Here is a 25,057-nt window from a genome sequence, read left to right on the forward strand (position 1 = left end):
TTTGCCCTGATGTGATATACAGTATATTATCAATAAAACTGAACAATTTGTGAAATGAAAAAATGTCTTGGTTGTTTTTTTTTTTGTCCTCTTTTGTTTAAGACTTGTTTCTATAAATGTCAATTATGCTGGCTGGGATTAAAGTTGGACCTTTCAGTTAAAGGATAAGGCTGATGATACTGTATGTCATTCTTACTGTCCACAAATCCCATGAAAAGACCCAAAGCAACAATGAAATGATCCTACTAACAAGTATTGTATGTGTATCCAAAGCCTTATTCCTCTGTGCGAGAGCTCAGTTGTTGTCCAAAAACTACTGAAAACACATCAATGAGCTACACTGCTGCACTGAGTGATATGTTCCTTTATTACGAGGAACATGGGCACTGTAGTTTATTTTAAGTCCGTCCCACATACACTGTCCTAGTGCCATAAATACTCACAACCGCTCCAAATTTGCGGTTGAAAGTAGCCTCCAACAAACTCACATTTTACTCTTGTTTGAGTGACATTTGCCAAAAAACTACAGTGCCCAGGTGTTTTAGGAAATTAGTGACACTAACAAAAATATAGAATATCGACACCCTCATCCTTTAAAGAACAGTATAAATGCAGTATTGATTATTGATATCGGTACCATGTAAGATGTGGTATGAGAATCTATAGAAGCCTGTTCATTGCGATTACTCTGATTATTTCAGCAGTGGCTGAAGGGTTGGAAGGGGAACAGTTAAACCTAGTGGCCTAAATCTGTGGTGTCAATTAGGTGTCTTTGTGTGTGAGCAGCAGGGGTGTTGAAGCGAGTTGCTGGAGCTGAAGGAAACTCTGAACAATGATACACATTCATAACCACACACATACACACACATACACACACTGCTCCCATGTTTTGTGGGGATCACACCTCCTTTTGTTTTCCCCCAACAGCCAGTAGAGGCGATGCCCCACTGCCCTCAGTGTGCTCCACTGCTCTGACTGAAATGGGCTCCCCTGCTCCCCTCTGGCCCCTCGCTCTCCCCCAACACTGTCCCCTCGCTCTGGGCTCCCCAGCCCTCGGCCTCCCCCTGACTCGTCCTGACCTGAAATTAGGGCCAGGCAAGCCTCCATGGCCAGGCCAGCATAAAAGGAGATCTGTGTGTGTGTGTGTTTGCGTGTGTGCACCATGGCCCTGAAAGAAAGTAGGAGATTATCCCATTCTGTGTGTCCAGTCACCAGTGCAGTATTGACCACGGTGGGCCACCCAGGGAGCGTCCAGCCAGCCGTGAGATGGCCTGGTATACATGCTTACTGGCCATGCTAGATTCCCCCACTCTCACCGGGGAGAAGGCCGAGCACTACGGGCTGGATGCTTTCTAAAAACACTGGAGTCTGTACGCGGAGTGACCTGCCCTCCACACACAGGGACACACACCCGCATGCACTAAACCCACTCACAGACACACACATTCAGCAGTCACACCCTTGCTTCTTGTTCACACACACACATACACACACACACACATTTCGGCGTACCCTCTGTACAGTGAAAGGCATTGCCATCAGGTCGTTTTCTGTGTCCTGTGAGGCGAGGCGGAGGTCATTGGGAAGGTGGAAAACCTCTTTAATGGTGGGAATGATACTATAACACCTATAGATAGAGTTACGGATCATGTCACATACAGTCTGTATACAGTATACAACTCTGACAGCAAGACCCACTCAGTCCTGATGGTAAATGTGAAGATGAACGGGGGAAAAAATGTAGTTTTTGTTGAAAGATTGCATCAATTGTTTCTCTTTTTGCTTCACTGCTTATCTCTATATATTCTTTACATTACAGTATGTCCTTCTAAAATATTTGACTTTATTTAAATATTGACTCTGTAATAATAATTGTTATCATTTTGTATTTCATTTTGAAGAAATACAGCATAAAAATGCAATATACTTTTACAATGGACTACATTTATAGCTCCCAGAGCTGTAAATGTAGCCCATTGTTGACCTAAACAAACCCTCAGGGGTCATCTAATTGTCTCTTAATTGGTCAGCTGTTTGTTTGTCGATGAAGAGTGTCTAACATCCTTGGCCGTTAGCAACACAAAGGCCTTTAACAGCAGGACAGAACTGCACAAAGTTCATTAGCAGTAAAAACAAATAAGAGAATTTATAAAGAGGAGTGTTTTTACTGTATTTTTTTTACTGCATATAAACTATGAATGAGGAGTTTTGGTGAAGCAAGAAAGCAACGGAAATAATATCATGTCATTCATTCTTTCTTTGTTTTAAATTGTTTTTAAATGTGTTGGAATAAACTGGCTGGAATAAACAATGTTATATGTCATTCAAAATGATCAAATTATTTATTTTAGGAGAGCAAAGTCAAAATCATTTGATTTTAACACATGCATATTTTTATTCCCACTTTTTAACTGCACTAAATGTGGGCCTTCAGGGTTGTTTTTTTTCTTTTTTGGAGCATTATTTTTTTACGCACAATCTCTGAGTGGCTAAATTTGCTCACGAGGCAGACAGCGCAGACAGATGCACAGAGGATGAGAGATCTAATTAATAATACAGGAAGAGATGAAGAAACAAATCAGCCGAGCACACCAAATCTTTTTACCATAATAAACAAATGTTGTTATTTATTATGATGAGGGGAAAAAAACAACAAAAAAACCACTCAAACTGCACTTACATTAGTCACAATAACAAGTAATATATTTTTATGATTTTGTTTTGTGAGTTATTTTTTCTTTCACAAATCGAGCTATTTTATTTTAATTCCACAGCTGTTAGATGTTATTGCATCATGGGATATTAATACTAAAAATGAAAGTGTATGTCTTTTTGTTTTACACAGTAAATCCCAAATACAGTATGGTTTAATTATCTCAATTTGGCTCATTAAAAGTATCTTAATTGTCCAGTGTCAAGTGTATTCAAGGCCCTTAGGATTGATGATGTGTGTTTTTATATACTGAGACCATTTACACGAACACAGCAAGAATATATAGTTCTGATTAACAACATAACACAAAGCATCCATTTACATAATACAATTCAGTGTTAATGTCTCTGTTTATTTTACACTGTAGGCATTTAAGGTGACAAGCTTAAACGCTTGATCACTGTTGCAAGCCAGCAATAGTAACAAGGAAGACAAAACATGGAACATCTGTGCAACCCTCGATTGAGCACGTATGATAAAACGTGAGGAGAGTGTTTTGTAGTGTTTTTACATTGCAAAAGATACAGTATATACTGTACATGTGAAATGACTGCATTAGCATCCATGGATTACAAGTTCAAAGAGTTCATCTGCAGCCCACTAATGTGCCACCCCAGCATGCACACATACAAAATGAAATTCTTATGTAAGCGTTCTAATTTCAGACCCCAGTGACTGTTCTCACACTCACGTGTAATGAAAGGCTGACTTAAAAATTACGTTGATGTGGTTTTAGAGTGAAGCTTCTGAGATCCTGACAAAATGTTTTAAAAAAAAATTGTATTGTAAGTTTTTATTGTAAGCTTGTATTGTTTTTGCTAAATTGTAAAGTAAAATAATGAAATTAAAAATCAGTTCTGTTTTAATTTGGACCAGTATTACATGCTCACTATCTCTCTCTGTATGTATGTGTGTATGTGTGTGTGTGTGTGTGTGTGTGTGTGTGTGTGTGTGTACAGGGGGTCGTCTCCCTGGCTCCCCTGAACTTGGTTGCTCCCCAGACATCCAATAAAATCTGTAGGCTCAGCCCACAGTGCACAGAGAGGAGCAAGTTGAGGGTAAAAGAGAGGTTGCCAAAAAGGGGGTTATGGTGGAGTCAGGACTGGGATGGGTGGGGTTGACGGGTTGGTTTGGTTATGTGGGGGGTGCAGCGTGCATTAAAAAGTCCGAGAACTTGGAGCCTAGTTTGTCATGCTAACTGCAGCGATGCCATTGAATGTGGACACAGGGAGCAGAAGGTTCACAGGACCCCGGCCATTCTCATGCAAAGTCTGTCAGAGCCTTCTCCTTCGTCCATCCACCCACCCACCCACCCCACAGCTTTTCCTCCTGCAGAAGAAATACATACATGTTTATAAATGGGCACACACTCACTGAAACCAGGGGTAGGGTGCCCCTTTCTTTATACTTGCTGTGTGTGCAAATATGTTAAGATGCACGGTGGAAGAGTGGAAACATACGACACACTCACAAAATATGATTGGAGAAATGAAAATTCCTCTTTAATTCTTAAGATTTATGAAACATGTTTAATTCAACATGAATAAACACTTCCCCCTCAGCAGCATTTCAGACAACAAAAGGAGGGAAATTAAGTCAGATGCATATATCATCAAATATGTTATGAGAGAGTAATGCACCCTGTAGCTCTTTCTGCTGCAATTAACACTCATCTTAAACTTCCTATGACCTTGACACTACCTTGACAGGCAGTGGTGTGAAATTGACCTCATTTCCTGACTGATTGTGAAAAACAATTTCCTACCGCATGTTCCAATAAACACCGATTTTATTCAAATTTCTATTTTGGCCTCTCTATTAAATCAGCCTCACTCCCTGATTCTTATTTCTGCTCGCTGCTAGTCTGCACCTCTCATCTGTTTCACCTGATGTGGAGATTCGGGGGAAGCTACAACTCATTTAGTGTTGAATCTGTTCAAATGCCAAGTGGTGAAAATGTCAGCCGCAGTACAAGCAGATACGCCTATACATGTACTCTCTTTAAATGCAAACACTCCATGCAAATGAATGTGCTACCCCCTCTGGGCTAGAAACAGTGAGGAGAGGTAACAAGCATATATATATATATATATATATATATATATATATATATACTCACTGTGTGTGTGTGTGTGTGTAGGTGCACAGATTTATGTGTTTTGGATTTATGCGTATATACCTTCACAACCAGAGACTGAGGGAGACTCCATTTGTATGTGTGTGTGTGTGTGTGTGTGCGTGTGTGTGTGAAAATGTTTGCTTTTGTGCCCCCTCATCTGCACTTGGAGCAGCCGTTTGGAGCCTGTATTTGATTGAGTGAAGGCCAACGCAGCCTGAACACTCCCTCTAATGGAAGAGTGGAGCCCAGCAGCTCAGTAATGCACTGACCCCAGAGCTTTTACAACGCTGCCAGCCGATAAGTGGCAATATGCTGGATCTTATAAAATTAACAAGACTGTGCGATGGGGAGAGGGAGCTCGGAGGGTGGCGGTGGGAGAGGATGACATCCCTATAGCACTTATAAATATTAGCATGCATGCATTTAGAGGACTATAGCAGTTCTTGACAGAGTTTTATAGCCGTGGCAGTGTGATTTTTTAAATATTTTTTCACTCGTTTCTTGGCTTTTTTTAAGGGAAATTTACTAGGAAACATTTACAGGCCCGTTTATGTTAGATAAAATGTCTCTCAAGGTGTTTTAATGCTGCTGAATTTATGAAAGCTGCCACGGAGCCAGGTGCTAGAGAAATGAGCCGGCTTTCGAAGTGACGGCAACTGCGTGGATCCCAGCCAGCATGGCTTTGCAGGGGCACCACAGGGGTGTGAACATGTGTGTATATGTGTATGTTTACCATACATTCCCTCCTAAGCCTCCGACGCTGTGACATCCACTGTATAAGCTCAAAGTCAAACAGCCTGCATGCCTGGTTATGCAGCATCTATTGTGTTTTGGGTAAAGAGGGCCTCTTCCAACCAGAACAGGACATTTTGAAGTGCTCTGCAATACAATATGCAAAATGATATTACAGCCGTAGCCACTGTCTCAATGCAGCCGAATCTGATTCACGTCTGAGAAAGGCTTTATTCTTGCGTGCCTCCCACTATAACCTCCTCACCTTTCTCACACAGGATCAGGGTGGGTTTGTGTGCGCGGGAAGGGTGCATTTGTGTGCATTTTCGCTCATATACCGTGCATTTGTGACAGCTATTGTCTGCCAGTGCTCCAGCAGGGGCTTCAAAGTGAATTATTCATGCAAGATTTGAATACATGCAAATGGTTCACTCCCCTCTCTTGGCACAGATCCAGGTTACCTATGGCAACGGCGCCTTCAAGAAGCATCTTTTCACCCCCTCCTCCTCCTCCTTCTCCTAGGCACCCGCCCTCCGACCATGTTATCCACCCAGTGGTATTGTTTCGATTGTTGCAATACCAGGCTGGGTGGTTGCACACTGTAGGGTGGCAGGATATCCCATAATTCACAGTCAAGGTCAAAGGCAGGGAGGATGAGAGATGAAGGGATGGAGAGTGGACAGATGGAAGGAAGACGGGATCCCTCCATCCAGCTGCTAGGATGTGAAGTTCAGAAGGCGACAAGCAGCCACTGGTAAAGAAAGAGAAGCGGTTTCAGGTGGTGAATGATGTTATCACCGCTGCGACAGGCTGGGCACACACTCACCTACTCTTCAGATTTAGTCACAGCTCATGCGCACAAACCAGTGCAGCAAAACAGGATGAGCACCATTACTTAAACATCTTATTTGTTTTATATACCCGAATCATTCTCAGAGTAACACTAAAAAATAAAAAAAATATTTTAAACTTTAAAAAAAAATAGTATTACACAGCAATGCTTCATCTAATATGAATCAATTTTCATTTTAGGATTCAGGCTGTTTGATGTGTGTGTGCTTATCATGTTTAATCTACTTGATAGAATCTGAAATGCTATTAAGTGAATATACTGTTTTATTAAAGATTTCAATAAATGTTCATCTATAATAGCTACTGATTTCTGGGTGTAACTTTCTTTGGGTTCCCAACATTTTATTATAAATAACTTTGCAATTAAGTTCATATAAATACATTAAATTAAAAAACTATAATTTATAACAGGGGTATGATTTCAAATTTCTTGAAAATTGTCATTATTATACCTTTTTCTCTTTCTTTCTCTTTTTTTAATCTTATTATGTCATCATAACATTTACTATATATATTTTTAAAAAAAAACATATTACAAATAATACAAATGAATGAAATTAGTTATACTATGTTTTAGTGTATAATTAGCATTTGTAGTGTTTTGCAATATGAATTTACTGATTTTGTTTTACAAAATTTGTGTTTTGTAAAATGGACACAAAAAAACAGTAATCACACTATCAAGAAAGCAACAGAAATGATTTCATGAATGCTTTAAAGAAAACACAAAAGAGTAAAATAAGTAAAGTAAAAGTGCATCAGTGAGCAGAGTGCAGGTCAAGTTCAGGCCATGAGGTGATCAGAGCCTAACTAACCTTCATAATGGTCCAGGATACACAAGACTGCTCACTGCTGCCACCTACTGCCAGTGAATGGATGGGTGTTCACTCATACATGTGGGTCAGAAATACATCTAATTGATATATACTGTATGTTGTAATTTTACATTACCATATGTTCCATATTTTATATCATCATTTATTTCTATTAGTCCAACTCAAAGATTTTTTTAAGGGATATGCACAAAACACAGAAACAACTGGTCTTTGTGATGTTGTAGTAATGCAATTAAAAATCGCAAATTTCATTTCAGCAAAATGAAAAAAGTCAGTAGTTGAACCATTGAAGGTTGAACATTTTTGTGTGACAAGTAAAAACATATTGTGACTACACAACAATGTCAATTCAAATTTCAATTCAATTCTAATGTTCCTGGTGGGTTGATTACCTTTGCTTATCACATGGCCCCCTCAAGTGGACAAAAGGATTCATTGCTCAGTGTTGTGCGAGGACACTTTATTATATGGTCAGTTTTGATTGAAGCAACTGTAATTTTACATCCTTGGTAGTATTGTAACTTTGAAATGTACATTAGCAGTGAAAGTTGGATTTCTCCTTATTTCAAATGAAACTTGTGACTGAATTAACGACTTTGGCGTTTCTGCATTTTAACTTCATAGATAAACAATGCATCACAATCAAGTAAAAGCAAAGAATCTGGACATCAATGTGAGCACAGTAAAAAAAAAGATAAAGATAAAAGAAAAAAGATAAGATATTAACAATATCCACATAAACTAAAATCTGCAATATATATATATATATATATAAATATATATATATAGATAGATAGATATGAATTTATTTCTCATATATTTGATTTGCCTCTTCTTATTAGACATAATACTATAACATCACACCTTAGTGCTGGATGGACAGTGAAACTGTGCAGTCCTGCTGACATGATCACCCTCCTACAATCAATCATTCCTTCCATCAAGTTCAGTTCAACATCAACATTGGCACCATCATAAAACTGAAAATTAAAAGCATATTGCATAATCACCCTTTTGTTACAAACAGGTACAAATGATATATCCCTGCATGATCGGGCTATTTGAAATCAAATTGAAAGCAAAGTGATTAAAATAAAAATAATAACACAATGAAACTCATTATAAACAAAGTTCTGTCTGTCGATATAGGATTGAGCTGAAAGAACATTGTAAGTGATAAAGTGCAAGCGTTATCTTATTAACACAACACAAACAAAGCCCTTCACATCCATCCGACATAAACAAACCAGTCTTTATCCACACAACTCCACTTTTAATCACATAAGTTACCCTGATGGTACCATTATTTTAAAAAAGTTGTGATACTGTGAACAATTTTAAAGAAATGTTTGTCTCCCAATTCACCTGACAGTGAATCCTAACTGTGCATTTAACCAAGTTTGAAATGCTCTGTTTCAGTATGCATATCAAATCTCTTGTCCCTCTGTCCACTTATACACTCTCACCCTCACATCCTGTCTAAAGGGAACAGGAGTGTGCAGCAGGACGGTCCTGAACTGTGATTAAGTGCAGAGGCTAATTTTTGCCATATGACAGACATGACCACCTCCCTCATGCCAGTCTCATCTGTGCTTTCTTTTGTCGCCTCCTCCGTTTCTCTCTTCGGATTCAGAAGGTGAAGTAGCCCATCTGATGCACTTTGAGCAGGAGGTTGTGCGTGATGTCAAACGTAGTGAAGCTAATCCCCACAGCAATGGGCCCTTTAAGCCAGTTCATACTCAGGCCTTTGTATAGTCCATGTACAACTCCCTCCTGTGTTACGATCACACGCATGGTCCCCAGAATTGTACCGTATGACGAGCCGGTTACGCCAGCTGTCTGCATGCGCCGACGAACCACGTCCAAAGGGTAGGAAGCAGACTGTCCAATCAGGCCTGCACAGGCACCAAAGGCCAAGCGCTCATAGGGGTACGGTTGGGGTCGTTTTGTCTTTTCTAAAGTGAGACAAAAAATGAAAAGTTGAACATCTGAATGACAGCTAAATAGCTAAAAAAAACTCCACTGTATGCAGACATGAAAATAAAAAACTCAAGTAGTAATTGTCAGTACCTGTGTGTAGTTTTTTGAGGGTCTCGTATGTGAAGAATGTGATCCCTGCGTATGGGATGACACCCAGTATGGTAGGGGTGAAGCCTCTGTAAAGGGTCTTCACACCTTCCTCTTGGGAGATCCGCACAAAGACGTGCATGATGTTGCTATACCTGTTGGACGAAGCAGCATCAGGCAAGACATTATTTATCAAACCCACTACCATTTAGTAACTACTATGCACTACAGTGGTGTATTTTATTGGAATGGCAAAACAAAATGGGACTAACATACACAAAGTTGGACCCAAAGACAGAAAGGGGTCCTTTGGTACACAGAAGTAGGTGTTATAGGAATATAACATTGGGCGGATACCTACATTTCTCTGGCTGTGACTGCCATCCGGGCTCGCACCATGTCCAAAGGGTAGGTAAGCATAGCAGCAGTGGTGCCGGCCAGCGAGCCAGCCAAGAAACGAGGGAAAGGAGGCAGAGATCTGAAACAAACAACACTGCAGTAAGTATCAGTAAGAAAACTTATCCATTATCCTTATCCATTGTTTCATTTAAAAAAATACAAAAAAATCATTACTAATGAGAGACTAATTCTATACTCACTTTCCCTGGAAGCCGTAGTAGCTGCCCAGTAGTTTTTTGTACTCGTCATGAGAGCAGAACTGGATGGCAGCGTAGGGCATGACCCTCACCATAGTGGCAGAGTTCCCCCTCCAAAGACTGAGCAGCCCATCCTTCATGTACGTACAGTAGATGAGCCTGAAGGCCTCCTGTAGATGGTGTATGTTGAGTTAGGAGCAGAAGTAGATGCCCTTCACATTTTCTACATCTAATAATATAATTATCTGAACTTGTTCAACATATTTCTATTACATAATTAAGTGTACAATCGCATATGAAGTTTATAAGACTGAATGTGATTTTTTAAAAATTGTTTAATTAATGTTTTTTTTAATAAAAAAAGTAAAAAATAACAACAAAAGTCTCAATTCAAGCGATGTATTCCAATTATTTATTTCATACATTTTTCTTGTTTACTCTATCAAAAATAATCAATGCAGAATGGTTTAAAGTGAAGAAAAGCAGGAAAATACTCATACATGAGACCTGTAACCATCAAAAGTTTAGTATCTGTATTTGCTAAATGACTCCACACTCAAATATTTCTGTGGCAATGACTAATTGATTAATTGTTTACATGTTAAATTGGGTAAACCGAGAATATATCAATGGCTTATTTGCTGATAAGATAGAAACCTGGACTCACCTTAGCTGAGAATCTGTTTGAGGACACTGTGGAACAACAAGAGACACAGTGAACGTCAGGGTTAAACATCACACTCTCCTGTGTAGGCTAAACATCTACTAAGAGGATTAGTAGCTAGTTAAGAACAGTTACAGTCAGTGAAACTCTGGTACGAACAGAAAAACAGTAGATGCATTTACTATTGAGTGTAATACACATAGAGAATTTAAGTCGCTTACAGCTTGTTTTTCTGTCTGCAAATTCTATATTTGGAAAGTAAGATTTTTGTGGAGAGTTATTCTTACCTTGGAAAATTATCTTGGTCCGATCCAGTGGTGCAATGACTGTTTTAGCAACAGCGCCAGCAAACGCACCACACAGCAGGGAGTCCAGTGCGGTCCATCTGGGCCTCAAGTCCTATTTCGACACACCAACATGTTCACAATGCGTTATTTGTTGTGACATTTTGTCATGTTACAATGATACAAACTGAACCAAACCCAAACACTGACCCTCAAGATAGCTAAAGATATCTTTGTGACCTTACAGTGGTTACTTTTTAAAGTAAGGAAAAAGAATTACCGCTGATGGATCTGTTTAATCATTTATCTCTGTTCATGTGGACATTTGATCCTACAAACCTCACATGCTTATCAGCACAAACGCTCCCATGGCTATCCCTCGGATAAGTTTTTACAACAGAGCAGCAAAAAGTGCACGTGGATTAGAAGCAGAGTGACTCAACTGTTATGACAAAATCACAAGAGATAACACCAGACCGCACTTCACTGAAGCATAGCTGTTTGTTTATGTGTGTGTGCACGCGCTTATGAGCATTCATTTGAGTGAAAGGAACAGTTGAACCCAATAAACAACCTCACCAACTGAGAAGTAGAGCATTTGGCATTAATAACAAACAGTCTTGTTCCACAACTTGGACTAGGTGAGGTTTCAGATTCCATTCATTTTAATTCATGATAAAACTTGTTATATATAAACAAAAGACCTCACTATATAATCAAAAACTTACCTACATACAGGCTACTGTTTGATGTAAAATTAACACTTTTATGAAAATCTGTTATTATTTGGTGGATTAATCATACGTTAAAAGTTGCTTGGCTTCTGTTTTATAAAATCTTTTATAAATATGTCTTTCATACAGACTAGAATAAACCATCTGCCATGATTCAGCTAATTCAGTGCTACGTAATAGTTTGTACACTGAAGGCAGCTTTAGATTAGCTGGCACCTCCGTGCTATTTAGAGCAATGTACGATAGAGGCATGTCCTCTAAACTATGCATGTTCCAGGAAGGCTCTGTATACATGACAACAACAACTCCCATAGCACTGAGGAGAACCTGAGAGTCAGACAACATGTTTACACGTTAGTTTTAGAGTTGATCATCATAAAGAATAACTGACCTATTTCACAAATGGTGTCTTTGTAAAATGAATTTATGTCCTTTTTTTTTTTAACCTTAGTGTATAATTTATGGGTTGACAAATAGCTGACAGAAGGTGATTTTATCCATAGGAGGACAGTGGTGATCACCAGGTCAATGACAATGTTTAACCACAATTATTCAATATAAGATCAAACATAATTTGCAATTCATATCCCAACTGTTCTAATGTGTCAAAACAAGTGCAAGTTAATCAGCAGTACTAGTACTAGTAGTAAACATGTAAATGAGTCAAAAGAGAAATAATACAAACCTTTGCTTGGCTGGAGGGTGGCAGAGCCAGCACTGTGGCCTGGGCCACTGGCAGACGGCTCTGGTGGTCGTGCACACGGTGGGCCATGTGTGCCCTTCAAAGATTACCAAGGCTGTCAGAGACTCAGTCAGTCATTCAGGAAAACCTCTGCAGAGGACAGTATACGAGGAATGATGTATTGCAATTAAAAAGATACTATATTTAACTAAACAACAGCGTCGCACTGTCTCTGTGTCTTCCCCATAACGTGAGTACGTGATTAAACGCACGCCCATCAACAGCCTGGCTTGTAAACAGGGTATTGAATTACAGAAGCTCTGCTGTATTTTCTAAGACAAGTCATATATATACTGTTAAAATTAACCAGTCATCAAACTAATGCAGGCAGCTAACTTAGTCACCACACCTCAAACAAATAAAACTGCGAATCATAGTTAAACTACAATGAATAAAAAGGCCTGTGCATCGTTATTTATTGCAGATCAATCTGTTTATTGATAAATGCTGAGGTTTTTTTTGTTACCTGCACTTGTGTATAAACGGGCTCCGTGTTTACAAATCTTCGATGTGCTCTCTCAGTCACCAGTCTGCCCAGATTGTCGCACACATTTCTTGTTTGCTCGCTGGAGGCTGGTCAGGTCAGTCGCTTATAATAAGCTTGTAAATTGCAGTACGCAGCGAGGTGTCTGCACGTCTTTCCACGTTGTTGACGTCTCTGAAGATGATTGTAAAAGACAAGTGTCAAGCTGCGCCAGAGTGTGCTGCTTATTTATAGACGGACGACGCCTGCAACGAAACTCTGCGCAGGGCCGCCGCTTGGTTCCGTGTACAACATTATTTGTGCTTTTCAAGGTCTTGCAGAAACTAGGGCAACGTTTACCAGTATTTTGGACTACAATACCCAAGAGCTAATCCCGTTATCGGGTGGAAATGTCGCGAGTTTAGCTGCAACATTGGGTTGCCAGGTTCGTTCACCATATTCAACAGGGACATGCAACTTCGTTTTAAGTCTTAACTTAACTCACTCTTTTTCCTCACACATTTCGACTTTCAGAGAAGTTTCTCACCAACAACACAATTAAATGAATTATATATGTTTACATTTAATTTGTTTTCACTTTTCAAAAGTCATTTTTACTCCTTTTAATGATTAAATGTATTTTGAGACGGCCTCATGTATGTGCTATATACATACATTTGCCTTGCCTAAAATAAAATAAATTCTACTCAACATTTTATCATTAGGCCCATTGCTCATCAAGAGTTCTACCAGTGCATTTTAGTATTTTATGTTGTGTAAACAAGTCTTGTTTGGAAAATAAGGTCCACTAGGTCCTTTTAGTAGCTGTTCTGAAACTTTCAGTCATATCATATGATCTTTACCAGCAGATTTCCCTGTTGTCATCAAATTGTAGTTTAGATCTTAAATTTCCATTTTTTGTGCAGTTTAAGGACCTGTCATCCATTTAAGAGCTTGTGTTTCATTTTTGTCAAGTAAAGTAGGTTTATGGCAGCAACTAATAATATTTTTTTTTTTTTATTGATTAATCTGTCAATGTTTTTTCCCTATAAATTGGAAATAGAAAAAAACCCCATATAATATATTACAATTTTCTAGAAATAACATCTTTAAATTGCTTGTCAGTCCAACCAACAGTAGCAAATCATCATTTTAGAAGCTGGAACAAGAGACAGTTGGCATTTTTGTTAAGAAACGACAAACAATTAAGATGTTTTGTTCTCAATTAAGGGATCTATTAATTGACTAACCAGTTTAGCCCTAGGTTTAATAAAGTAAAATTATTAATTTTCTAGAATAATCCCTTTCAGAGTGTTAAATAAATAACTGTACATTAACATTTAAGAGGTACTTTTGATAGTGATGTTATGGGTGGCCCATATAGTCCATATGGTCAGCTAAAATACATATTGGGTTTATTCTATATTTTGCATGGAAAACCTTACAATATTTCTCTCTGAAACACAATAATAATCTGAAAATATCTAAAATATCTGCAGCACCTGAGGAAATGTGTTCATTTGTGCATTGATGTTTTTTATACACCCACTATATGTATATAAAATAATGTTGCTGTTTTTTTACCACTTAATAAATTTCTCAGCACTCTGTCCTCTCTTCATTTCTTTACTCTATTTGTATCCTGTTTACAGTTCACAGAAACTGTTTCACCTGTACATAGTCATTCCTTGCGTATATTTCTAAAGAATGTTGTGTTGATATTCTGTATAAGTAGGGCTACATTGAGAGCCATAAACCAGGGTCAAATTCCTTGTATGCGTAAACATACTTGACCTATAAAGATGATTCTGATTCTGATATGTACTATTTATGTAAAATAATTCTAACTAGTACAAAATCTTTTATTAATATAGATCAGTGGTTCTTAAAGTGGGGTTGGGAACCCCCAGGGGTCCTTGAGGGGGTTCCAGGGGCTGGGGTCCCCAGCAAAAAGGGGAATCATTTATTTTCACTATAATTTCATCCACAAGTAACACAGTGACAGAATGTATGACTATACACGACGTGACGTGAAAAAGTTTGAGAACCAGAATTAGATAACAACTGTTAGTCATACATGACTAAATGTTCACCAAAAAGAATAAAATCAAACTAAAAGGGTGAATTGGGGGGTTTAGACGCTGTGACTGTGGGTTCTACATGGCCGTACCTGGCAACCCGGGAGTCTGGCCATAGCGCTGAAAAACCAAAACTTGTTGTTGTCGGGGAAAATGGCGTCAAACGTAGAGGCCCCGGAGCGTTGGTACCTCGCCCTACTCGGCTTTGCGGAGCATTTCCGAACCTCAAGTCCGCCCAAAATCCGCCTCTGTGTGCACTGTCTACAAGCCGTGTTTCAGTTTAAGCCTCCGCAGAGGATCGAGGCCCGGACACATCTTCAGCTGGGCTCGGTTCTCTACCACCACACCAAGAACAGCGAGCTGGCCCGCAGCCACCTGGAGAAAGCGGTGAGGGACGTTTGATCTGGGAAAGAGCGGGGATGCAGCGGAGACCGGGGCGGGTGTAGGCCACAGCCAGCGAAAACAGCGATAGACTTTAAATAGCTGTTCCTTTTAAATTGGTAACATTTAGAAAGAAGTAAAAATTTAAGATTAGTTATTGTTTCATTTAGTCGATCGTTTAATTACATATTGGTCCCCAGTCGGCCGCTTTCGTTCTTTCTCTGTTGGCCGAGTAAGCCGCTGTACGGGATTATTATAGGTCCAAATGATAGCAAACACCGTCAGTACAACCCCGCTAACATCTTGTTTGTTCTGTTTTGCAGTGGTTTATATCTCAACAAGTCCCCCAGTTTGAAGATGTCAAATTTGAGGCTGCCAGCATTTTGTCAGAACTCTTTTGCCAACAGGTAAGACCATGTTAGGCGAACATTTTAAGTAATTTAAAATGTTTTTTTGAGGTGGAAGTAACGTCAGTCTAACTAATAGGGCTGGGCAGTATATCGATATTGTGATATGAGACTAGATAGATATTTTTTTTTTACATTTTAATAGTGTGATATTGCATAAGTGTCTTCTTTTCTTGTTTGCAAAGTTGCATTACAGAGCAGTGATGTAATTTTCTGAATTTACTAGACCGTTCTACCTGTTTTATTATTTGCTTTTATCCCCTTAGTCATTATATCCACATTACTGATGTTTATTTATCAAAAATCTCATGTACATATTTTGTGAAAGCACCCTATAGCCATCCCTACAATATTGTGGCAGTATCGATATTGAGGTATTTGGTTACAAATATTGTGATATTTGATTTTGTCTTTATTGCTCAACCCTACTAACTAACCCATTCATTCATCACCTCATAAGTGACATCGACAAAATTGTGTGGTGAATTTCATGTTTCCTTTTTTTTTTTCATTCGAGCAGTACTGGTTGCACAATTGTATTTACTATTGACCATTAACTATTGATCTTCCTCATCAATTTTCAAGAATTTGGTGGACTCTGCAAAACCCCTTCTGCGCAAGGCCATCCAGATTTCTCAACAAACACCATACTGGCACTGCAGATTGTTGTTCCAGTTGGCGGTATGTGTCATAGAAGTACACTATTTGACACGCTCAAGTCATTTTCATGCTGACCCAACAGAGTTGAAATGGGAACAGACTCATAATAGTCTTAAAGACACTTTGGTAGCCAATTTTAATCTTGAGCGCAGTTTACTCACACACACACAGTGCTTTTTATGTTTCCCACAAGATTTTACTATAATCTAGATCTTGTGTGCTAATAGCAGAAATTTCTCATGTGATGATGTTAATTTTCTTATTCTTCAGCAACTTCATACACTGGAGAAAGACTTGGTGTCAGCATGTGACCTGCTGGGGGTTGGAGCTGAATACGCTCGAGTGGTGGGCTCAGAATATACCAGGTACATATTTTACTTTTGACATGTTTTAAAAAAACTTTGGCTACATTTTCCATACACTGTCTTTTCACTGTGGGTTTAGGTAAATTATATGATGTGTAGTGAGAGAAAGGGGAAAAAAAAAGAGAGAAAGTTCCCATTACACATAAAATAATAGTTTTTCATCGTCATTCACAGAAAAATCTTATTACTGTTAAACTTTTGAAACTAATGCACACCTCTCTTGTGATAGACACGTTTCTCCTGTCCTGATTACTAACATGTTCAACATGGCCTTGACACCGGTGCATCCCTGATAACAATGTAATTGTGGCACAAAGTATAAGTAAGAGTGTGGTGAAAAAGCTGACTTGATGTTTTTGCTTTTTAAGGGCACTGTTTCTCCTCAGTAAAGGAATGGTAAGTCATTTGCTACACTTACTGTTTTAAGTGCCGTTTTATAAAAAAAAATATTACAAAATAACCACTTTTATTATGTGGAAGAATAACATAACAGAAACTATAACAGTTAAAAGCTACACAACAGCAATATCACATTCTGTCACGTTTTGATTTCGGTGATGTTTTCTCATCTTCTAGTTGCTGCTAATGGAGAGGAAGCTGGGAGAAGTGCATCCTCTGCTCACTCTGTGTGGAACCATTGTAGAAAACTGGCAGGGAAACCCCATCCAGAAGGAGTCCCTGAGGGTGTTCTTCCTGGTCTTACAGGTCACACACTACCTGGATGCTGGGCAGGTAGGAAATCCAGTCCGGTAGGGTTACAAAAAGTAGGACATAGGATTTAAATGACACAGTGTTTATTAGCACACAGGTAAATTGTTGATCACGATGTATGCGTACATTGAATTTTATAAAGGGAAATAGATGTTTGAGTGTATAAAAAGCTTCCAGGAGCTGAGATAGGATATATTATCATATCTGTATCTCCCCAGGTGAAGAGCGTGAAGCCGTGTCTGAAGCAGCTGCAGCAGTGCATCCAGACCATCTCTACACTCCACGATGATGAGATTCTGCCCAGCAACCCAGCTGACCTCTTCCACTGGCTCCCTAAGGAGCACATGTGTGTCCTTGTATATTTGGTAATGCCACTTTTCATTCTGTGCTACATAAAAACTCTAACAAGTTATAATGAAAATGAAAGCAACATCAGGGCTGTCACGGTTTAGAGTTTCCACTAGAGTGTTGTGGTTCTACTGCAGTGTAGGTTGTAAAAATCCTAAAAGTCTTAAATGTCTTTTTTAATGTGCCTGTTACTCATAAAGCCTTAACAAATGACACAGTTATTGAGGCTGTTTTGATCAGCCTCATGGAAAGCTTGACACAACTGTAGTGTTGCAGAGATTCTGTGACTGTGGGAGCCCTAAACAACAACCTGCTTCCCACTAGTAGCTGTATAATAAAACCTTTGTGCTTACAAAAGTACACATTATTTGGAATTGATTCAGTATTTAATGTATATTTGTCATTTGACAGGTGACAGTCATGCACTCCATGCAAGCAGGCTATCTGGAGAAAGCCCAGAAGTACACAGACAAGGCTCTTATGCAACTAGAGAAACTAAAAAGTGAGTTATCTCATGTATTCTTTTGCTTTTTTCAAGTAATATTAAACATTTTTAACTATGTAATGTGGGACTGCTGGATCTGAACTATAAAAAACAGTTTGCAGCACTGGTTTGTGTACATTTTTTTTTCATTTTTTTATCTCCATATTTCAGTGTTGGACTGCAGCCCCATCCTCTCTACCTTCCAAGTCATTCTACTGGAGCACATCATCATGTGTAGACTTGTCACAGGCCACAAGGCTACTGCATTACAAGAGGTATATTGTTGCTGGATTCATGGTCATTTTAATGAGCTCTCTTCTATTTAGTATGTGGCAACATGCAAGAAAATGCAGTCCAAAGTCCAGCAGCCTCGAGAGCTCAATTTCGTAGCAGCTCAAGAAAGATGAATTTGCATACTTGAACAAGCTTGTGAAAAGTCAACATAGACACTCTGTTCTGTCCTTCCAGATCTCACAGGTGTGTCAGCTGTGCCAACAGTCGCCCAGGTTATTCACCAACCACGCTGCTCAGCTACACACGCTATTAGTGAGTATCCTCAAATTAAAATTTCTCTCTAACATTTGCATGTACAACCGTGAGTGCTTGCAGGGAAGTGAACAGGGCCACTATTGTAAACCAAGAAAAAGAAGACAGAACGTTTCACAACATGATCATAAATTCAAGCAAAGTAAATTAAGCTGCACTGAACTAAAACATTTGGTGTTTACCTGCAATATCAACAGATCACTAGGAGAAATCTTTTTGGTAATCTGTTTTCTGTTTTACTTCCATTGAAGAAATTGTTTGGGAACTTTGGTGACGTCACAAATGTATAACTAAGGATTTATTATTACAAAAATGTTCTTAATCAAAATACTGGTACCAAAAAAGACAAAGAAAACACCCACACAAAAGATTTGATTTGTCAAAACACAGATATGGCTGTGAAAAGTAAAAAGTAGTTATCCATTTCTGAAGCTGTCATCCTGAAGGACCTACAGTTTCTAAACACTGTAACTGGATTCCTCTAATAGTTTTTTTTTTTTTTTCCCCACACACCAGGGTCTGTACTGTATCTCGGTGAACTGTATGGATAACGCAGAGGCACAGTTTACCACAGCCTTGCGAGTGAGTATATGGTGATTTTTGTTGCAACTCCACAGCTATCGTGACTCTTCTCCTCTTTTCTCCTCCGCGCAGCTGCTCTCTCCTCTCGTCTCAGACATGTTTGTTTACTGTTTGTGTTCCAGCTCACCACACACCAGGAACTTTGGACATACATTGTCACCAACTTGGCCAGTGTCTACATAAGGGAAGGAAACAGACACCAGGAGGTCAGTTAAGTAACTGGTTGCATCGTTGAATTACAACATTGAGTACTGCAATGAGTGATTTCAGAATAATCACAAATAGAAAGGATGGGGGAAAATATGATTCCCTCGTGGGTTAATGTAATGGGCTTTCCCATAACGGACAGGGTCCAAGTACAGAATGACCTTATCTCATCACGTCAAAGTCAATTAACAAGATATCACTGTACAGAAATGAAAAAGTTACTGTATGTTTGTTATAATTTAGACATGGGGTGCCATTACATAGTTTGTCCACCAGAGAGCACTGACCAGTGTAAAATGTAGCACCGCATACAGTACTTTGTTAATCAAATTTAAGATATCCTTATCTTAGTGCTAAGAACACAGTCAGGTGATTAGAGTTATCCAGGATGAAAGCACATTCTTATTTTGAAATAAAGGGAACATGAGTGGACAGGCCCCTTTTTTAAAAATAACTAATATGTTTATTTTAAATTCTCTTCTCCAGCTGTACAGCCTCCTAGAGCGAATAAACCCAGACCACAACTTCCCAGTGAGGTAAGAAACGTAAGATTTTATACTGTGCAGTACAAGAAAATACATTAAAGCAATGCTTTTTTTTGTCAAAAGTGCTCCGTGTCATTTACTTAACAACCACTGCTCTTTTGTTTTTGATCCAGCTCACATTGCCTCCGCGCTGCAGCATTCTACATCAGAGGGCTCCTGTCCTTCTTTCAAGGACGCTACAACGAGGCCAAGTATGACATGTCTTGAATAGTTTTATGCAAACACGCCCACAGATCCACCCTGCACCTGTGCATGTTTATATTCATATGTTTTATGTTGCAGGCGTTTCCTAAGGGAAACCCTAAAGATGTCTAATGCTGAGGATCTGAACAGACTGACCGCCTGCTCCCTGGTTCTGCTGGGCCACATCTTCTATGTACTGGGCAACCACAGAGTAAGACTAAATTAATTATATATGTTGAACAGTCACACAAACACTGACTTGACATTCACTTTGCGCTATCGGGCATCCTTTGAATTAGGTTTAACAACAGGTTTTACAGTAACTAGGTCAGCAGAGCAGTACATTGTGTCTTTTTTGATTGAAACAAGACACAATGTTCTAATTTAAAGAGAAAATGTTCTTCTCTTGTTCATCTCATTGATTGTGCACCTGAGGCCTCATTTATAAAACTGTTTACACTCAAATAATTATAAAGTAAGAACACTATATTCACTAATTTATAAAGCTGCTCATATGATCACCTAATAAATCACAATGAGGACTGGCCCATAAACAGGCTGCATATCATGTCACGCTAGCTCCTACAATTAACATTATATGGTCAAAGTGGCATTTGTTGATGAACATGTAAATGAGCTTGTTATTTAGTTGGGGTTGAGGCCAAATGAGTTATAGATTTTTGACCTAATTTCAAAAAAATGGGTGGCAGCATGTCACAGCAACGGAGAATGAAGCCATCTCAGGGGAGCTGGGGAAGCAGTTGAGATGAGGAAGCATGTTGCTTCACATCAGCAAAGCATAGGTGAGATTGGTCAGGGTCATGGCACGGCCCCCCTTGAGAGTTGCTCGTTAATGGTGTTTCACAGCGGGAGATGCACTGCAAGTGGCACGCATTAAAGAGTCCCTTTCTTGCTTATGCTCACATAGGATGACAAAGCAAAAAGGCTGACAGAGACTGATATACTATATGAATATTTTCTGAATATTGAATGAATGATTCAGTCGTTTATGGGCATCTATAATAAGCATAGCTGCCAGCCTGCTCCTCCCTAACTGACCACAGTAGCCACAACAATCTTAAACATTGCTTTTTAAGTAATTAAAGGGTATAAATTAGTAGTTTATGCAGGGGAGTAAATTCATGTGCACTCATTAATTGGAGAGTACAAATTACCCCCAAATGATGATGAAGATTTCACCCTTAAGTTTAAAAAATGACTATTTTCTGTGATGGTTTTCTTTTCTTTTCTCCGTAGGAAAGTAACAACATGGTTGTACCTGCTATGCAGCTGGCCAGCAAGATCCCTGACATGTCTGTTCAGCTCTGGTCTTCAGCACTGTTGAAAGGTAGACAATGACCTTCTTTCCTTATGTTTGGTACAATGTCATTTATGTTCTTAAACTTGTTACTTGTTAGACTTTTTTGACCTTTTTAGACTTGACCTCACATTTTGAAGCACAAAAATCTCTGTGCTCAAAAAACAGGCTGTGTGGGTGAAGGGAGATTTTGACCATGTCTTTGTTGTGCTTGCAGACTTGAACAAGGCCCTTGGGAACACCATGGATGCCCATGAAGCAGCCCAGATGCACCAGAACTTCTCCCAGCAGCTGCTGCAGGACCACATCGCTGCCTGCAGCCTCCCTGAGCATAACCTCATCAGTGTACGTAACTTGCAATGCAATGCCATACTAGATACTAGATTCACATATAAAAATGTGTTCATTCTGTTCTGTTTTCTGTGTCTATGCTCTGTAGTGCTGCATTCACAGTGTATCTCTCTGTTTTTCAGTGGACTGATGGCCCTCCTCCTGTCCAGATCCAAGCCCAGAATGGCCCCACCACCAGCCTTGCAAGCCTGCTATGAGGAACCTTCTGTCTCGCATATGACAGTAGCTGGTACATTATCACATGCAACAGACTGATGCCTAAAAACCTGCTATCCAGACCACTGTAGTTGAGATTTGTAAGGATTTTAACAGGTGACTTCATTAACTTCTCAAGATTGCTTCCTGATTGTCTGCTATCACGTTTTTTAATTGTTGTAAAACAATTACAACTACTGTTGTACATGTAATTGACGCTCTGAGATGGCATGGATGCTTACTAGGCATAATAGCAGGGCTAAACTCTTGATTAGAGTAGTGAAGGATACGCAGCAACGTATACAAGGGCTTCTTTGCCTCAGATACTGAGAACCCTTCTCTACGATTGCCAGGTTTCTTTTCCATTTGTTGGAAAAACAAGGGGATAGATAGGAGGGCAGTACAAAATGTAGAAGAAATTAATTTATTCATGTTGATATTTTTGTAACTGTTGTTAAATATTTTACATCTTGCCTTTTTGTATGGATGCTGTTTTTTTTTTTTTTGTTTGTTTTTTTTGTTTTTTTTCTCATGCATGGAAGTTACTGATGTGGACTCCCTGTATAATAGTTTCTGACCTGGGTTGCTAATAATAAATTCTTTGTAGATATTTTTTGCACAAAATCCATATTAGAAAAAAAATGGAGACCTCTTGTAATATATTTTCACAAAATAATCAGTTGAAAGGTTTCATGCCACAAATGCTAGATTGAGAATGGACTAATTGACAGCGTACATTGTTCTGGGACAATGCTCCATCAACTGTGTGCAGTTCCTCTACAGACCAGAAGATGCCTCTGTTGGGTCTGTGAATGAGCAATGTTTAACTTCTTCAGAATTTTATATCATTTGGTGGCTTTGAGGGATGCCACATACCCTTTAAAAAACACATTTAACTTATGTATTTTTTGAAGTTCCATAATATATGAATTCCTGTTGATATATTAATTTTTACAAATCGTGTCTAGACTTTTGGAGCTCACAGTAATCTTCAAATATTCAAAAAAAAAAAGAATTTATTTTGTTATCTTTTCATTTGTCTTGATAGTTCTACTAAATGGTTTTCTTTACAGTATGTTTGTATAGATTTGCCACTTGTTGAACCTTTATTGTACAGTGACATTTTATAAAGTCAATTTAGTAAAGTGTCATGAGACACTCTGTAAGGACACAGTTTAAGCTTGAGTACTAGTCATATTCTATCCAATGCCTATGTTTTTAATGCTTATGTTTTCAATAATTTTCCAATAAAAATATGATTGAAATTTTGTAATTCAGTGATTCACACATCATTTTGTAGACATGTAACTAAAATGAATTTTGTTGGATTCATTTTCAAGACTGTAAAGTGCCTAAGAGCATTGGAGACATGCTCTGTTAATAATCATGTTAACTGGATTTGCACCATCTTCAGATGGGCCGCTAATACTAGCTGCCAAAACAAACCTGGGTCGCTCATACTACTGATGACCCGCTGACGTGGTAGACCATGCAAAACAATGGGAAAGACATAGTGAATGCCAGTAGTTATATGACACATAATTATACAGAGTAGATAATTATTAACAACTGTGGTAGTTAGGAAGTTAGTATTGAGTATGTCTTATAAGTACCCTTTAGATGGTGCTAGACTTCTCAAATTTATAAAAGCAATTGTCTTCAAATATGGTCAAATCTAAGTTTTACATCTACTGCAATATATTTCACTTTATGTACATTTACTGTGAACAACATTTCCAAAGAATATACACATTAGAATTAAAAAAACACCCACAGTGTAAAAATCTATGTTACTGCAATGCACCACTACTATAACTATAGTATCCGACTTTTTTAGTGGTCAGTTCGATTGATGCCTTACAAAACAGTTAAGAAGGTGACTCTCATTAAGTGATGCAATTTCAATAATGATGGGAAAAAAAACTGTAGTTGCAACTAACTTTTTTTAGTGTGTCCAATGCTTTACACAGTCTGATCTATCGTATCGTAAAACATCAACCAACAAAAATGAATTTCATGATGTATTGTAGAAAGGTGTTAGATGTGACCCAAGAAGATGCATTCTGTTTTAGATGCATAAAACTTTTTTGAATGCTCATTGTTGCTATAAATAATGGAGTGACTGCTGCGTTCAAGAGCTTTCCACTGAGTCCCAGTACTAAAATTCATCAAAGCACTTTTTGATTTGTTGGGTCATAAAAAACTAAGACCATGAGTAGAGCTGCTGCATTCTCAATGGAAAAGCATTCATTTGCACCACTCAGAAATGCATTTAACTAGCTATTTGAGGCCTGTGTGGAACAGTAAAGTAAGTTACCACTTAGACTTGTATGTATCCTCTGGGGTTAATATTGCACCGATACAAAGCAGGCCTAGACGTGGTGCTTACTAGGAGCCAGTATGGAGCTATTTCAGTGTTGAGGACTTTTGTGCCCACCTTCCTGCACACCTCTATTCCTGCACCCTGTTCAATGAGTTACTGTAGAGAGGTAAGAAATGAAGAGATGACTGCTGCTCATATGCCTCCATAGTGAAGGATGTCCTGATGTTCTTTGTTATCTCCCTGACAAGTCTGTCTCTCTGCAGGTGATCAACTGAGATTTTGATGTGATGATTACCAAGTCAGTCTCAGGTCTGCAACTAGTCAGACAACAAAAAGAGACTCAGTTATTGGATATGAACCCGAGTGTCCAGACCAGAACCAGATGACAAGCTATAGAGATGGTCAGCTTGGTTACTGAGTCGTGTATTCCATCAGCCATGTTGTAGGATGTATTTGTGTCCCTGGGCAGACTTGAAGCACAGGCCAGCCAGGTTCACGGTGAGAAAGATAGAGTAACTCAGCAATAGTCGGAGGCTCTCAGGAAGTTGGCGGGGGCTGGTTTGGCATGGTC

General features: G+C 38.9%; 2 protein-coding genes across 2 annotated transcripts; one reads left to right on the plus strand and one right to left on the minus strand.

Moving 5' to 3' along the window:
* Positions 1–7,691: 7,691 nt before the first annotated feature.
* On the minus strand, positions 7,692–13,243 carry LOC121900424 (mitochondrial coenzyme A transporter SLC25A42-like). The gene is made up of 8 exons (XM_042416738.1): positions 12,806–13,243; positions 12,283–12,429; positions 10,867–10,978; positions 10,583–10,608; positions 9,919–10,085; positions 9,681–9,797; positions 9,323–9,474; positions 7,692–9,207 (listed from the first exon to the last, which is right to left on the minus strand). The coding sequence occupies exons 2-8, from the start codon at positions 12,367–12,369 to the stop codon at positions 8,882–8,884; spliced, it is 987 nt and encodes a 328-aa protein (XP_042272672.1). The 5' UTR covers positions 12,370–12,429; positions 12,806–13,243; the 3' UTR covers positions 7,692–8,881.
* Positions 13,244–14,977: 1,734 nt separating this feature from the next.
* On the plus strand, positions 14,978–23,436 carry LOC121901130 (MAU2 chromatid cohesion factor homolog). The gene is made up of 18 exons (XM_042417822.1): positions 14,978–15,267; positions 15,585–15,668; positions 16,254–16,349; positions 16,599–16,693; positions 17,062–17,089; positions 17,270–17,425; positions 17,623–17,769; positions 18,164–18,254; positions 18,408–18,511; positions 18,705–18,782; positions 19,299–19,364; positions 19,487–19,570; positions 20,058–20,107; positions 20,230–20,307; positions 20,399–20,510; positions 21,557–21,647; positions 21,835–21,962; positions 22,091–23,436. The coding sequence occupies exons 1-18, from the start codon at positions 15,034–15,036 to the stop codon at positions 22,163–22,165; spliced, it is 1,797 nt and encodes a 598-aa protein (XP_042273756.1). The 5' UTR covers positions 14,978–15,033; the 3' UTR covers positions 22,166–23,436.
* Positions 23,437–25,057: the final 1,621 nt, after the last annotated feature.

Source organism: Thunnus maccoyii, chromosome 7 (assembly GCF_910596095.1).
Source record: "Thunnus maccoyii chromosome 7, fThuMac1.1, whole genome shotgun sequence".
Lineage (NCBI taxonomy): Eukaryota > Metazoa > Chordata > Actinopteri > Scombriformes > Scombridae > Thunnus > Thunnus maccoyii.